The 16,916-nt window shown below is 32.8% G+C and overlaps 1 protein-coding gene across 1 annotated transcript; it reads right to left on the bottom strand.

Moving 5' to 3' along the window:
* Positions 1-7,088: 7,088 nt before the first annotated feature.
* Positions 7,089-10,156, bottom strand: LOC105802529 (importin subunit alpha-1b). Its single transcript, XM_012634224.2, has 2 exons — positions 8,335-10,156; positions 7,089-7,244 (listed from the first exon to the last, which is right to left on the bottom strand). Exon 1 carries the CDS (start codon positions 10,065-10,067, stop codon positions 8,346-8,348), a length of 1,722 nt encoding a protein of 573 aa, XP_012489678.2. The 5' UTR covers positions 10,068-10,156; the 3' UTR covers positions 7,089-7,244; positions 8,335-8,345.
* Between the last annotated feature and the right edge of the window lie 6,760 nt (positions 10,157-16,916).

Raw genomic sequence — 16,916 nt, 5'->3', positions numbered from 1 at the left:
CTTTGAGTAATTCTAGACACTCTGTCAGAAAGAATAGATATAATCAGAACCTATAATAAGATTGTTCAAAAAAAATATTTTAAGTGAATATCATAAACAAAACATTTCATGTGCATGTTCATAAAAAGTTCTTCGAATATAATTTTGTTAATCAATCAATGACAAATTTAAATAATATTTTAAGGTTAATATTTATTGTTTAAAATTTTAATAGGATAAAGAGTAAATTGATCTATTTAATAGTAGGTAGACTAATGGAATATAACGAGACATATCGGATATATTTACTTAATTTTAAGTTATAATATTAACATTGAATTAAAGTCTAAGTTTTATTATGTTATTCTTTATATGTTATTATTTAAAATCTATTAAATTTTAAGTATTTATGATTTTATAATAAAATATTAGTGAATGTACCGAGAGATCTTACCCAAATAATTTTATAATTAAATGGATCAATTTAATTCTTATACTCTGAAAAATCAAGTAATGTTAAATTAAAATAAAGTTAACATTTTACTTTTTAAAAATAGAGTAAACTATAAGTCACTCTAAAATAAAATTGATCTTAATTTAATCATTTTAATTTTTTTTGTCAATTTAGAGAAATTATTCAAAACATTCCATTATTAAACTCGTTACTAATTGATTCGACTTGCCACATCAGCATTTATTTTTCCACATTTTAAACCAATCATAACATTTCTTTTTCTTCCCCTTCATCATCTTCTCCCCAGCCCGCCCTCACGCTTCCCAGCCCCTGAGACTCACTCCGTCTCCCAGCTCCAGCCGCAGTATAAGAACCACCGTTACTCGTCTGCACACCACACCACCGAACCAACCTCCACCGGTTCCAACCACCACCATTTGCGCACTCCGCCTAGCCCACAACAACTCGCGAACCAGGACCAGTCCAACCCCGCCCAACCCTAAAACTGTGCCGGCCTGTCCTGCTCCTCTGCCCATCATCGGATGAACCTAGCCCAACCCACTACAGCAGCAACCCGACCCTCAATCTCTCTCTCTCGCACAAGTTGAATGGCAACTTTGATTCTATCTTGCTCCTTGTTCTTCATAACATGTTTGTCTGGCTGCAACACTTTGATCTGAGCCCGAGAACCGCCGAGTTCTGTCTTCAAAGCCTTAACCAATGACATGTTACTTGGGGAATAAAAATATATATACTGTTCCAAAAGTAGAGGATAAGGTTGGGTAAGGCAGCAGAAAAGTGCTGAAGCTCTGACAAAGAGAGATTGATCTCTATTTCCCTTGGCATGTGCTTTTGAGGTCCCATCTCTACTCATTTGCAACTATGGGTTGTCGTCAACTTGCCTTCCTATTTAACCCTAATTCACAATATATCTGTCATGGATTGGACTCAACTTACGGGACTTAACTACGTTTTTAAAGATTTAAACCTGTGCCTTCGAAGAATCGGATTAGCTACATCTATCGGAGGCGCACTTTGAAGGACTTGTAAGGGTAAAACATAAGATAGAATTGATGTAAAACCTCAAATTCGGTCTACACCAGATTTTGAGGAATTACACCAGCTTATTTAAAAACTTTTGTTTCAATTAAATTCAGATTGCGTTTCGGAAATATAAAATTTTAAAAAATTTCACAAATATTTAGAAAAATTTTAATCCGGAATCACTTATCTCAATCCTAAAATTTGAATTTAAAATCATGTTTTGAAAAGAAGTTTTTTAGCAAATCATTTCCAGTTTAAAGACAAACAATTGTTAAAACCATTTGTTTATTTAGAAAAAAACTCTTTAAGGGTTACTTAACTTTGCAGCGGAAAAACTTTCAGAGTTTTAATTTTGTAACCCGAATTTTAAATTGTTATCCTACAAGGTTTTGCAGTTTCATGTTAAGATACTCAACCAAACAAATAGAACAAAAACCCAAAACGAAGTCTAAAAAAATTTACAGTCCAAAAATAATTAAAAACATAAACCATCTTATTTTATTAACTAAGAATCATTTCGAGCTCCCGCATGCCGTTTGATCCTAAACTCTAAGTTAACCTAAAAAATCAGAGATAAAACAAAGGGGTAAGCTATAGAGCTCAGTGTATAACGAAACTCGAATATATAACACATATATCACAATATACAAATCAAAGTATCACAAAGAATTTCATCACGTACAATTGAATAGAACTGTGAATGCATGATTATGCCAATGCGATATTTTTCAAAAATCATAATGCATATTTTTCAGAAAACTGTCTACCCAACTCCGTTACACACCAAAATAGAGTTCCCCAGAACTCATCCAACCAAATCACACCAAAAGAAAATTGTAGACATTGCCAAATAAAAATATATGTCGTCAAGCCACTAGAGATTGTAGTTAAAATTGCCAGATCAAAAAAATATGTGGTCAAGCCACTATATTGCAGCAAAGCTGCTATAACAGATATGAGTAGACGAGTCACTATAATTGCAAACAAGTTGCGAGACAAAAATGTGGTTAAACCATCGGAATATGCAGATCATTAAACTACTAGAAACCTCCTCTTTTCAACATCATCCCAAACCCCATACAACGTGTAATGGCATGCATATACAGAACCAGAATGACAAACATGTACGACATGCTGACATACAATAGCAGAAAATAGAAGACATGGGAATCCACACTTCGTAGAACAGATTTATCAGATCTCATTAAAAACACATCAGTTTTGCCATGAAGTCACATGCATGGTAATATAATAGATTCAGAGATATTCAAATTAACATATTATGACATCACATGCTCACACATTTTAAACACATCATACACAAAAGCGTATTAACAAAGACCTCATTTTCAAGTCTTATTTAAGCAGTATGGACCCTACAGAGGGCCTAAATTGGACTCTTATAACAAATACAATCTTAAGGAAAAATTTCAAAATTTGGACCTACACTCTTGTGTGGCCTACACTACTTGACACATGCTCTCACACATGCCCGTATGGCCCACATGGCCCAATTGGCCCAGACCGTGTGGCTCACACGATCTAGCACATGACTTGTCACGCAGCCTACTACACAGCTGTGTGGCGTTGATTGTTCCAGATTTTGACTTTTGCCGTTTACTATTTTTCGATACACACCTTTTTAATTTCTAAAGCAAACACCACGAAAAGAATTCCATTACCTAAAATCCATATTCACCACGCTCAAATAGCAACGAAACCCAAAATTAAACCGTTAAACGGCCAAAACCGCTACCAATAAACCTTATCAAACCGAGAATCAACCTTTCGACATCTGATTACTTACCCAGAATAGTAGTGGCAGTACTAAAAGTCTCTCAATTCGCTGAAAGACTATTTGTTACAGGATCGCCACCTAAACCAAAGATTCTATAGCAATAAAAAATCGCGTCATACAAAGAAAGTAACAAACTAACCCCACAATCGTGAAACTCAAACAAAGTACGAATCTTTTCATATATTCCTTACCACCCACCGTCAAGATTGTTCAAAAACCAACGATGGCATTGACCTTCGCAAGGTTAAATTGAAACCATAAGGCAACAAAAGATGGAACAATGGTTGTTATCAACAAAAAGATCAACAAAGTCTTATCAGAGCAAAATTGGTGAAAAATCAAGAATAGGGAGATTGGAAAATAAAAGAAAAACAATGAAACGACAAAGAGGAGTGGGAAAGTGATGGCAGTTTGTGAACAGATTTTGGGAAATTTTTGGAAAATTTCCAAAAAGAGATTAAAAAGTAACAAACCACTCACCCCACTAAATCTGATTAGTCTCTAAGTTTAGCAAAATTATCATTTATGCCAGATGATAGGGGTAGAGGTTAAGACCTCAAAACCTCACACACACAAGCACATAACCACATTTACTCACTTGACATAATTTTCACAATCTTAACTAAAAATTCAGAACATGATCACTTTTGGTTTCACTTACCTAATTTCTTCTAACTTGGTTTTTGAAATGTGACAATTGAATTTTACTTTCATTACCTTTGATATATATAAATAAACCACTATTTTCATCATCGGATCAAATCAATTTATCGAATTGAAAATTGATCAATATATTGATCTAGAAGAAAGAGTTAAATTAATTGATTTGTGAATAAATTGAACCGATTTTTTGAATTTTTAATAGTTTATTCAATTAACTGGTTTGATCACAAAATTATGATTTAATATAAAGCTTAATTATTGAGTGCTTATTCAGCTAGTATCAATCTTGTTACAGACTTTAACCATAAAATATTGTGTGATAGTTGATCACTTCATGCTTTAACCACATGGTTGGGGTTCAATACTTACCCGTAATAGTAAAGTATATTTTATGTACCTTTTTTGGAAAACACTCAAAGGGATTAATTTTTGTAGTTGGAGGTTGAATACGCTATCTAACTTGCATATTTGCTTCAATCAAAATTTTTTGTTTAATGAAAGCAGACGATGGAGGGAGAAATTTTTCGGGGGAAAAAATACTAAATACTCAATAGCCTCTTTTAAAAATCACTGTTTGAAAATAAAGAATAGAAAAGGAGAAGCTATTTGTCGAGAAGCGTCAGAGCTGAGTTGAATAGCCAGGTGTGACAGACAACTCACTTTAGAGTTGGAAGTAATGGCCTCTGTCTGTCGACTCGGTCACATGCTCTGTATTATTGCATTGCATTGCAATTCTCTCAAATATTATTTGCTTTTACGAGACAGCAGTCCACTGCTTTTTGTCCAAACTCTATGCACATTATGACGGCACTTATGTTACAAATGGGATTATGTTTTGTTTTATAAATTAAATTTTATATAATAGATTAAAAAATAAATTTGATTTTTTTATTAAAAAATTTATTCATTATTATTATTAAAAATTAGCTTTTATATGTCTACTTATTGTATACATGGAATATAATGTATAACAGTCTAATTATTTCATTGGCCACATTAGTTTTTAATAATAGAATTAGATGTAATTTTAAACTAAAAAGATTAATTTGTCTTTTTATTTAATGTGTGGGGCTAACTTGTTCATCTTTTGAGTAAATGGGATAAAATGCAATCTGACTCTTAGTAGGGGTGAGTATTTGATTAGATCGAGTGAAAAAATGTTTATCATCTTAATTTAATTTAAAATTTTTTCAAATTAAATCGAGTGAAATGAAATTCGAATTAAGTCGAGTCGAGTTAAATTAAAAAAAATTAAACATTGGTTGAGCAACTTTGAGGAGTCATCGTCTTCTTCTTCGGGTTTCTCTGTTGGTTCTTTTAACGATTCTTCTTCCTCCTCTTCTTGGGACGACTTTTATTCCTGATCAAAATTCGTCAAGCTATTGTCGGATTCAACGACTGTTGTCAACTCTTTTGGAACATTTTACGCCCGTTCAATTTGGGCAAGAATCGTGTCTATTTCTTTAATGGCAACAACTGAAGAGCGTGATAAATTACTCAAAGTGTCAGTCCCCTGTTTCGGCATTGCAGTACTTTGATGAGGAGGGGTAGACGGTGCTTCAACTTCTTGTGATGGGTTATCAACAACTTTGACGGGGGGGAGCTTGGAGACCCTCCAAGTTTTCATTTAGCATCTCTTTTCATTCTTCCCATGTTTACTCAATGGAGAGAAAAAAAAAACGAATGGAAAGGGATGGAGATAGGAACCGGCGAGGAGAGACTTAAAGTCCAAGGAATCTTTTTCTTCTTTCTTTCATCCATAGAACGACAAGTCTTTGAAGAATTTAATGCCCAACTGAATTCCTTCCAAAACAAAGACGAGAAGAGCGAGAAAACAAGTGGGAAGAAAAATAAGTAAAAATAAAAAGATGGAAATGATCTCATATCCGACACAGCCCAAGAGGCCCTCTTAGGCATTCAAACTCTTTGTAAAAATATCTGCTAATTGCTTCTTTGTTGAAATATACTTCAATTCCACCATTAGAACGTGGTAATCCTGAAGCATTTGTTTTATCCAAATGAGTTAATGCAGCAACTTCTAGCTACTATCTATACTCGGCTTCAGTTGTTGAGAGCTTGCTATGCCAAGAGACTAGATTATTCTCCCAAAAGAAACATCCCTCGGAGGTACTTTTTTAATTGTCAACACTGCTAGCCCAATCTGCATCACTATATCCAACAAGAGCCATGTTTGTATCCTTAGTGAACCAAAGCCCATAGTCAATAGTACCTTTCACATATTCGATGATTCGTTTCACTGCTTTGAGATGCGATTCTTTTGGGTTAGTTTGAAAATGTGCACGTATACCCACGCTGTGATAGATATTTGGCCTGCTAGCCGTCAAATAAAGTAAGCTTCTTGTCTATTCTGAGTTTCTCACTTGAGCCCATGGGAGTCCGAGCATTCTTGGCTTGCTCTAGTTTGAACTTTTTCACCATGTTAGCTGTGCATATATTTTTTGATTGACAAATATACTCCTTCTAGTTGTTTAACTTTTAATCCGAGAAAGTACGTGAGTTCTTCGATCAGGGTCATCTCAAACTTGGATTTTATGGGTTGAATGAACTCGTTTCTTACCATTTATTTCAGACTTAATGAATACATTTTCAAAAAGAAAATAAGAAATCATCATTTATTTATATTTTAAGTAATACCATAAATTTATGTTATTTATTAATGTTTATTATGGTTGTTCAGTTATGAAATCGGGCTTTTTTCAGCTTTGAATCGTATTTATTTCAAGTTCAAGTTTGGTACATGCTCAAACTTTTTTAATTTTAAATTCTGCTAGACTCGAATTTTCTCGAGAGTAAACCTATTACGAGCTTCAAAATTTTCAAACTCGGATTGACACCAACAACTTTTGAGCTCTAATTGTCATCCTCATGTCTTGGGTGTTACGTATATATATTGCTATTTTGCACATCAAATTTTACCGTTTTCTGGATTCAACCAACGTTGAATGTGCAAATATCACCATATTCGACAATGTAAAATTATAATTTTAATAAAATAAAAAGGAAGAAATAGAAACAGCTGCACTCTTTTCTTCTTTCTTTTCACTATAAGAAAAATTACAGATAAAAAAAAACTGGGAATTTACACCTTATGATACAACAAAGTCCATTCATCAGTTATGAATTAAAAAAATAAATAAAAGAAAAACAAACAAATCGAGGATACTCCTTAAAATCGTATCCATGTCTTTTTGGTCACAATATAATATTAGTATTTTATAATTAAAGTTTAAGAAAAATGACTGTTTATGGTTGGTTGCATTTTCCATCTCATCCACCAACTTGTTCCTGCATTATTATAAAATTAAACAACAAATCATGTTTCTACATTATTTAAAAGAATATGTAAAATTTACTAATTTTACGGATTAAAGTTTCACCTGCTACAAAGGTATCTACAATTTTCTCCATCATTTACTTAAATCTTTATATTCACAAACAAAATTCATCCTTTCTGCTAAAATTTTTATTCATTTTTATTATAAAAACTGATAGCATACTAAGTGTATCTCATGTTGTTTACGTAGAAACGCAAGTTTTAACATTAAAATTTACTCTTTGACCTAATAATAAAGGACCTTTTCTTGAGTAAAGATGGATTAAATGCAATTCCAGACCTAGTCGAATGACTTTTTTTTGTCTTCAACTTTATAAAAAAATAATTTTAGTCATTTATTTAATTTGTCTTTTTAACTCTTAAACCTGTAGTATTTGTCAAATCAGTTTAAAATTGATAAAAAATTTAGCATTTGTTAACTTTATTAACACAAGTTAGGAATGAATTAATTTTTATAAATTAAAAAAGTAAAATTTATTTATTTATTTTTGAAAATTAAAAATTATTAAATTTAAGGAAAAAAGTATAACTGAAAAATAATTTATAAGTCATAAATACGACAGGGTTTTATGTGCCATATCTTTTTCTTGTTTAAAAAACGAACACAAGGAAGAAAAGAGCAATATCATAGTTTTAAATGCCAATTAATGGCGCTAAAATAGAGGCGCCAACAGGAAAATCTCGATTAAAACACTTAATAAAGAGGGTAAATTACTATTTGGGGCTTGCCTTGGATTAATTCGTTATTTGAGGTTTGTGTTGGGTATAAATTTTTTTAAATCTTCAACTTAACAATTATTTTCACATCCCAACTTAAACTTAATAATTTTTCTCACATTAGGCTTCAATTTTTTTTATCTAAATTAAACTCTAAACTTCGCACCTTACCATCTGAATTTAATAATTGCTTTTATATTAAAATATGAATTTTAGAGTTTTCAAGGATTAACTTAGATAAGAAAAAAATTTAATCCCAATAACAAGAATTACCAAATTTAATCTAATAAAAATTAAAATTTCCAATTGTAAAAGGAAACGTACCTCGGCGGGGATTAGTATCTTTTCTGGTTATTCCCTCCAAGTCCTGCTGAAAATGCTCTCGAGTGTAATCCCTGCAAGTCAGCGACTTCCATTTCCGTCAGAATCTGGAGATGCTTATTGGCTCCGGCAGCCACTAGTATTTTCCTACAATCTCCGCTTCCTCCAGCCAACAGCGCTGTCACCACCATCAACGGGTACTTCTTAGAAACAGTCTCATTTTTGGGATCCAACATCTGCACCAATCTCATCACACTCTTCTCATCTCTAGCCAGCTCCTTCCTATTTGACCGGACAGTCAGTAGCGAAACAATGGCTTGCCCCGCCGCGTCTTGTAACTCCACTGGCTTTGGAGATTCCGTTAACTTTACCAAAGAACCCATACAACTAGAAATTGCTCGCTTGTTTCCCTCACTAATTGATAATTTCGATAAGAGAGAAGCTGAAATCTGTTGTAAAATCATGTTTCCGTGCTTGATAAATTCACCCAATTGGATAATGGTGGTTGTTGAAGACGATAAAATCTGTAAATTGGAATCCGTTACCGAAAGGGAACAGATTGTACGGAGAACATGCTCGATTGTATCTGAATTTGATAAATCTTGAATCATATGCATCAATCTTGGCAATCCTTTTTCTTGTATAATCAAAGCGCCACAATATTCACCAGAAGAAGCCAGTATAGAAAGGCAATGGGCTACTTTTTCTTGGGCAGCGGTGTTACCAGAGACTAATAACTGGACTAAAACAGGAACCGCGCCTTCTTCACCCAAAGCCAGTCGAATATCTTCTACAGAAGCCACGTTTCGAAGAGCGCCAACCGCATGGGTTTGGATTGGTTGGGAGCCAGATCGGCAAGCTTCTATCAAGGCCGACACCCCCCCGTATGCTGAAATTGCCCAGGCGTTTTCGGGATCGGCGGTGATTGCTTCAACAGCAATGGCGGCCTTTTCTTTTAAAGAAATGGAACCTGTTTCGAGGATTCTTAATAAAGGCCCTAATCCTCCCTCTTCGAAGATGATTTTTCTCGAATGTTGGCTTGAAGAAGCCAACATCGACACTGCTAAAACAGCTTGTTCTCGAATCAAAGGTTGGCTGTTAACTTCGAGAAGACTTATCAAATAGCCAATGTTTCCTTCTTTAGCAACCACAGCAGTAGATTTCTCGTCCTTGTTGAGAAGCTGAAGGAGTGATTCTAAAGCTTTCTTTTTGAACTCGATACCTCCAATCTGAAGTCGGGTGAAGACATCCCTAATGAAAAATCCCAAATCATCTTTATCAGAGCCAGGTCCCGGGTGAGACAAAATGATGGAGTTGGATTGGTGAAGAACGCCAGATCTGAGAAGCAAATCGAGGTCATGGAGATGGGTAGAGAGAGAAGAGGAAGCAATGTCGAGGTCGCTTTGCATGAGGAGTTTGCCGCCGGTGAAGGAAGAGAGAGTGCATTGATCGGAGAGAGGTTTTAAACGTTGGAGAGTGGAGAGAAGGGAAGGGAAAAGAGTGTGAAGCAAGGAGTTGTCATCCCAGTGAGGAGATTCAGAGATGGAGGAAAGAGATGATTGGAGAGTGCAAAGCTTTGACCGGAGGACTTGCCACCGGCCGAATAAAGAGCGGACGGTGAGGGAAGAAAGGAGGAGGAGAGAGAGAACAGTTGTGATTAAGTTGAGGAGTGTTTGCGGTGGTTGAGGTCCAGATGGTTCTGACGTCGGCGTTTGCGGTTGTTCTGATGTATGCATTGGCGGTTGAAAGCCTGGAACTAGGATTGTTGGGGTTTAGGATTAAAACAGATAAAAAGGGTTTTTACTTTGGAGGAAAAGAGAAGATAGAAAAGGCAATGGATTGTTGGGGTAATTATAGAAATTGAGTTAATATAATAAAATTTCTATAATTTATTATGATTATCTATTATTTACGAATATAAAATAAAATGAATTCATTGTTAAATTTAAAATTAAGTTAAACTAAATTTTTAAACCGGTGATAAAAATTTTCTTCAAATTATCTACTAAATTATTAAAAAATAAAGGCTTAATATAACGATTGGTACCTAAATTTGACATTTTTTTCTTAATTTGGTACTTAAAATTTTTACCCAACTTGATATCTGAACTTGACACTTTTTTCTAATTTGGTACCTAAATTTATTAAATGTTATACAAATTACGTAAAATACTAATGGTTTTAATTTTTTAATGCTACAAAAATATTATTAGTATTAGAGGAAATTCATGTTTTAAAAATAGGTATTGAGCTATGCTCAATGAATTATTTTCATTATTTTCAATTAGTAAAATGATTAATTAAGTAAATAAAATTAAAAGTAATTGAACTATAAAATGCAAAAAATAACATATCATCATCACATATCGGTTATATATTAATTATTTTTGCTACTTCATAAAAAATAAAATTGTTAGTATATTGGAGTAATTTATAAAACATTTCACAAGTACCAAATCGAAAAAAAGTACCAAATTAAGAAAAAGAGTCAAGTTTAAGTATCAAATTACACCTCAAAAATTTAAATTTAAATATTAAATTAAGGAAATATAAAAATGAAAGTAACAAACTGCGTGCGTTGACTAAAGAATCTTTCCTTTTCAGACTGTTAGGAATTCGTTTTACGCTTGAAAATATTATATCTATACTGTTGACTTGTTTAAATAAAAATTGAGTTTGACTGTTGAATTACAATTAGAACTTTGCAAATATAATTTAACTGTTTCCTTTAATTATAGTTAGATTATATTTAAGTAACAATTTTTTTGGTAAATTATAAGAGAACGATAAAGTCCTAACAATAATATGATTAATATGACTTAAATTTAGACTACACTTGAGATGAAAAACACTCTAACTATCATATTTTGAGAAGAGGATAGGTGAGTAGGTGAGGACCTTATGAATGGCATCCATTGAAGATTTCCTTTCCTTTTGTATTTTTAGTCAAAATAATTAATAATATTCTTTTATGGGAAGAAATATGAATTAAGATATTTTCTTCCAATGGTGGGTGAAAGTGAAGATTTTCACATTTAAGCTCAACAACAAGATATTTAATTTTTTAATATTTTATTATATTTTATGGGACACTTGTCAATTCTTAATTTTACGTATAGAGTTCAACGATAATGTATTAAATATTTTTAATAATAAAATAATAACTTTTAGAAAATGAGATTACCACTAATTACACAAGCACCAAAAACTCTATTGATATTAGTACCTAATTTTCAAGTTCTTTTCTTTGATTATTTGCCATTGAATTTAGCTTCTAATTCTTGGAATATAAATTTATATTAGATTATTTCATTTCTAATTTAGATGATTTAGATGTAGAAAATATTATTAAGTATATATATATATATATATATTGCTTTGCAAAAGTTTATTCATTAAAAACAGAAAACCCTAACAATGTCTCTGGAGAATACAACACAAATGAAAGAAACCACAACAATAGGATCATCACATCTAACACAGCAATATATCTTAAGTCAAACTTAACATCTCTAACATATTTTAACTCATCAACTAGCATATCATATTTGAATGAAAATAATTATATGTGATTGCCTCTAAGGAAAGTTGTACCCTTTCACTCATTACAACCAATTAATCACTTTGCTTTACAGATGAAAATAAGGTATCGCCAAAAAAAAAAAAAACATAAGATGTGGAATTGCTGGTGATAGGACCATTGGGGAACACCCACCTGTGGCAAAGAATTCGAAATACACTGAGGATACAAGTAAGAATCAAGCTTTTAGGAGTGCTCTCATTTTGTAGCAGCCTATCCTTAACCCATGCTTAGCTGTAGAATTTCTGCCTCTTCCTTCTAATTGTCATCGAATTGGGCAACTATTAGATCAACACAAGCAAAACCAGTTCTGAAAAGGAACAAAACAGAGAAACCATGCCTCAACCCAAGAACGCCAACAAAAAAAAAAAAATTCAGTCTCTACAAACTCCTAACTTAGCTAATCAATTAACAAATTCATTAGCTTCCATAACTGTCAATCTCCGCAAACACATTCCAAAGCCTCCAAGGTCAAGTTTCTTTCTTCATGATCCAAGTTACAGCAACGACCGAATCAGATTCAATAATAAGATGAGCATGCAAGTGTTGGACAAAACATGCATTAGCGAACATATAATTAACTATAAATAAACACATATGAAATAAAATATAAATAAAATGATTTATAATTAATTTATCAAATACGAAAATCAAATAAAATCATAATAAAATGTTGAAATAAAGGAGAATCGAGATTTTACGAAACGTTGATGCCTGTGAAACATAGTTTCCTTAAAATGGATTCCGCCTCTCCTACAGTACTTAGAGAAACGTTGGTCAAATGTCTCCCAGGATACAACAATAGTGATCAAAGTAGTAGCACCTTTAGAATGATCAACGAACGAGCTTTTCCTTTTTCTATACATCTACAACGATCAATGAACGAACTTTGCCTTTTTCTATCACCGGAATATTTTAGAAATATGGAGAGGCAAAAAGAAGAATTTTGAACTCAATAGAATTCCGGTATAAGAAATTATAAGAATGTAGGTATAATCCTATAGAATACACAGCCTTTTATAAGCATTTAGGATAGTGAAAAATTTGGAAATAACCATAAAATTTGTCATTCATGAGCCAAAAAATCAATTTGATTTAAGAATTAAATCAAATCATACATTGTCCATATATAAGTAGATTATGTCTGCTGAGGAAAAATAAATTCGTGTTGGGCTTAAAATATTTGTAGGCATGGGCCGATCGGTTTGGATATTCATGTCGCCCGCGTCGTGCGGGTGTGCCCCAACCCCGTCGGGTTTGGACTTGCACCCCTTGCGCACGAGGCAAGGTTACAAGCTTAACCATCCAATTACCCTTTAAGAGGGTTCACAGATATAAACACATCTCACACTTTGGTATTTAACCAATGTGGGATCTAAGCCTCAACAATATTTCCAAGTAACTTACTTGAGCATCAATTTCTCATTCATCACTTAACTATTTTGAGCATATGATATACCGTTGTAAATGTCTTATGGAGTAGAATATGAAACCATAATTCTATGATTCAACTCTCCACATTTACCTATTGAGAATATGCCTCAAAGTTCTCATAAAAATATAATTTTTCCAACAGTCCCCCATATGAATGAAAATTGATAGTTTTATCGAATATTGACTCGATGTGGTGATAGAATCTACGATTAATAGTTGCATAGGATAGGTAGATATCCACCCTTGAACCTTCCCTTACAAAAGTATATTTACTTTACTAGCTGACCAGTAGACGTGATGTCCTTGAACTGTTCTGCCTTTTGTGTAAATGATGATATAACTCACACAACTACCTCCCTGGCAATGTTCTAGTGCTCATGGGTATGTTCATATAGCCGTGAACATCTTTTGGTTTTGCAAGAGTTTGAGAGAACTATGCCTCAATAGTCTCATTGAAGTGACCCTACTTCACTCTCACATAGGTGACTTATGTTGTTCGACTCACCGAAACATACAATGGTCATTAAAAGCATTGCTTAACCTCTCGCATTTTTTATCATTGTTTACATCATAGGAATGAACTTGGGATAAGTACCCGCACGGTGAACTCACAAGGTCTCTGCAATTAGGTTGTCCCATTGAACCTAGATTTTGGGATCTCCACTCAACTAGGTAAGGTTTTCCTTCACATAGCGCATTTTATTTTCATGGGCTTTAGTCACATTCCTTTCGCTATTTTATCAACATCATATCTTACCAAACTGGTTTGGTAGGAAGAAAGCAAAGACATTCGAATTTACTTTTTAGAAAGTTATGAAGTCTACAACAGAGAGGGAGTGGGAACAAAACAAAGAAGACTTGTTTAAGCTTGATGAAGGTGTTGCAAAGGAGTTGTTCTCTAAGAATTTAAAAGCTTGGACCAAGGCCTTCTAGGGGTTACACTCGGTATCAGATATTGTAGACAATAACCTCTGTGAAGCATTTAACTTCAGCATCATGGAGTCTAGATTTAAGAGCATAATAACCATGTTGGAGGAAATTAGATTTAATATGATGATCAGAATAATGGCTAAGAGGAAGCAATGTAGTTCATGAAAATATAATTATGGTCCAGTAATAAAGAAGAAATTTGATGACAGCAAGAAGGAAGGTGTTGATTATGAGATGATCTAGAATGGGGAAAATGGGTGTGAAGTTAAGAAAGGTAGAAAATAGTACGTAGTAAATGTAGAGTATAAAACTTGCAGTTGTCGAAGTTGACATGTAATGACCCAAATTCAAGGTTATCGGAATAGTAGTTTCGTGACCACAAATCTGATTTAAAGAGAAATTTATTTTAATATTTTTTATGAAAATTGATATGATAGGAAAGTCGTATGAAAATATAGATAGAAGAATTTTACCGATTTAGTGGTTAGTTAGAAAAAGAAATTATTGAAGAAATTAGGTAAAAATAAGGTATCGAGACCTCTATCTCGTAAAATCGAGTCAAAAATATTTTTATAAATATTTATGAAGTGTTAGTAATATGGTATTAAAATTTCGTTAGAAAATTTTAATGTTTGGGTAGTCAATTAAGTGAAAAGGACTAAATTGAAAAAGGTTAAAAGTTACTATAAGGATTAAATAGCTCAATTGTTAAATGAGGAGAGACATAAATTGAAAATAAACCCAAAAAGAGATATTTTGGGCGGCATACGCTGAGAAAAATCAGGAGAATTAAGGGTAAAATTGGAATATTGCAAAATTTACTATAAAAATTAGGCTTAAAATGGAATATCTAGAATTCTCTTCATATTTTCTGCATTCTCATCAGCTAAAAACGTCCTAAGGGTTTCTTAAAGTTGGTTTTTCATAATTTTTGCACCAATTGAGTTAATTCTTTCCTTTTTCTTGTAATTTTTGTGTTTCTAAGACTTTTACAACTAGGTCCTATTACTAAATTCATTAGTTTTTGATTTTATGAATGAAATTGAAAGTTTCTAGTGTGCTAGAATTTTATGATGAAATAGCATGAAATTGAAGCTTTAATCTGTTTATGAGATGATTTTATTAGGTAATTTTAATAGAAATTGAATTGTAGGACTAAATTGTGAAAAAGTTTGGAATTAAAGTCTAGTGCTAAAATTCTGATTTCCAAAGGTTATAAAATAGTTTAAAGTAATAGAATAAAGTGTTGATTGAGAAAAATCAGCTCAATTGAGAGGTTAATTGAGCAGGGATGAAATTATCATTTATTGAAAGTTTAGGGAAAAATGGTAATTAACATCATACACTAAAACAGTTTTTGACAGCAGCAGTAGTCTAACTTTGAAAAATCACCAAAAATTTTGGAGATTGAATTAGAGGATGAATAAAATATGAAATTAAATCTTATTGAGTCTAGTTTCTCATAGAAGAAACGGTTTAATAAATGGAATTGTAAATCATGAGATATAATAGATTTTGTGAGACAAGGTCAGAATGAATTCGGGTTCCCCTGTTATGACTTTGGAAAATCATTAAAAATGGTAAAAAAATTATTATGAGTTATAATTTATATGGTTAGAATCCTTAATGAGTCTATTTTCAGAAGAAACAAATGGAAACATCATCCAAATCCTGTACAATGAGATAATTAATTTTTAGTGAAGAGGGGTCGGAACTGTCAAACAGTGAAATAGGGGAAACTTTAAAGAATAAACTGTACTTTTTTGCTAAAATAAAAATTCTTAAAATTTTATGGTAAGAAGATATGTGAGTCTTGTTTCAGGAAAAATTAACGGATCTTAATTTTTACTTCCGTAGCTCAAGATATAAATAATTTAGTGACTGTGACTTAGTGAGACAGCTTTGAATGTACTATAAATAATAATGGGATTGTAGAGAATGTTACATATGAACATGAAAAGTATTAGATTAATGATTAAATTTATTTATTTAGATCCGGAAAATTCAAATACGAAGCAAGATCAAGGAAAAGAAAAAGTTCGGGATTAGTAGATTTTTGTTTACGAACAATTGTCAAGGTAAGTTCATGTAACTTGAGTTATATTCTTAAATGCTTGAAATATATTTTTCTTGATGTGAATATGATTTGGATGTTTATTTTATGATAATTGATGAAGTATTAATATTCTTGATGAAAAGAGAAAATAAATCCCGGTTGAATGGAAGGAAAATTCGATGGATCTCTGAAAAGGAATTGACGGTAAAATGGATCTAGCCCGGACGGGTGATCCTATCCTGATATAGCCCTCCCGAAGAATATGTGGAAAATGGATTTAGCCCAGACGGGTAATTCGAATTAGGGTCTGAATTTAGCCTGGACTGGTAATTCAGATGCAAGCTCATTAGAGTAATTGTCGTTGCAGGGGATTTAGCCTGGACTGGTAATCCCGACAATACTCTATGAGTTTATATTACAGGGGATTTAGCCTGGACTGGTAATCCCGTTGTAAGGATGAGGTTCGTGGGAGTGTGCTCTCTGAAATGGAAATGTGCGCACATGAATATGAATTGACGGACCCGGATTTGTACACTTAGGTGTACCCCTGAAAATCGATTGAAATTTCGAGAAATTCAACGGGAT

The sequence above is a fragment of the Gossypium raimondii genome, chromosome 7 (genome assembly GCF_025698545.1).
Source record: "Gossypium raimondii isolate GPD5lz chromosome 7, ASM2569854v1, whole genome shotgun sequence".
NCBI lineage: Eukaryota > Viridiplantae > Streptophyta > Magnoliopsida > Malvales > Malvaceae > Gossypium > Gossypium raimondii.
The sequence above is the reverse complement of the archived record's forward strand: the minus strand, read 5'-3'. Positions and strand labels throughout refer to the sequence as shown.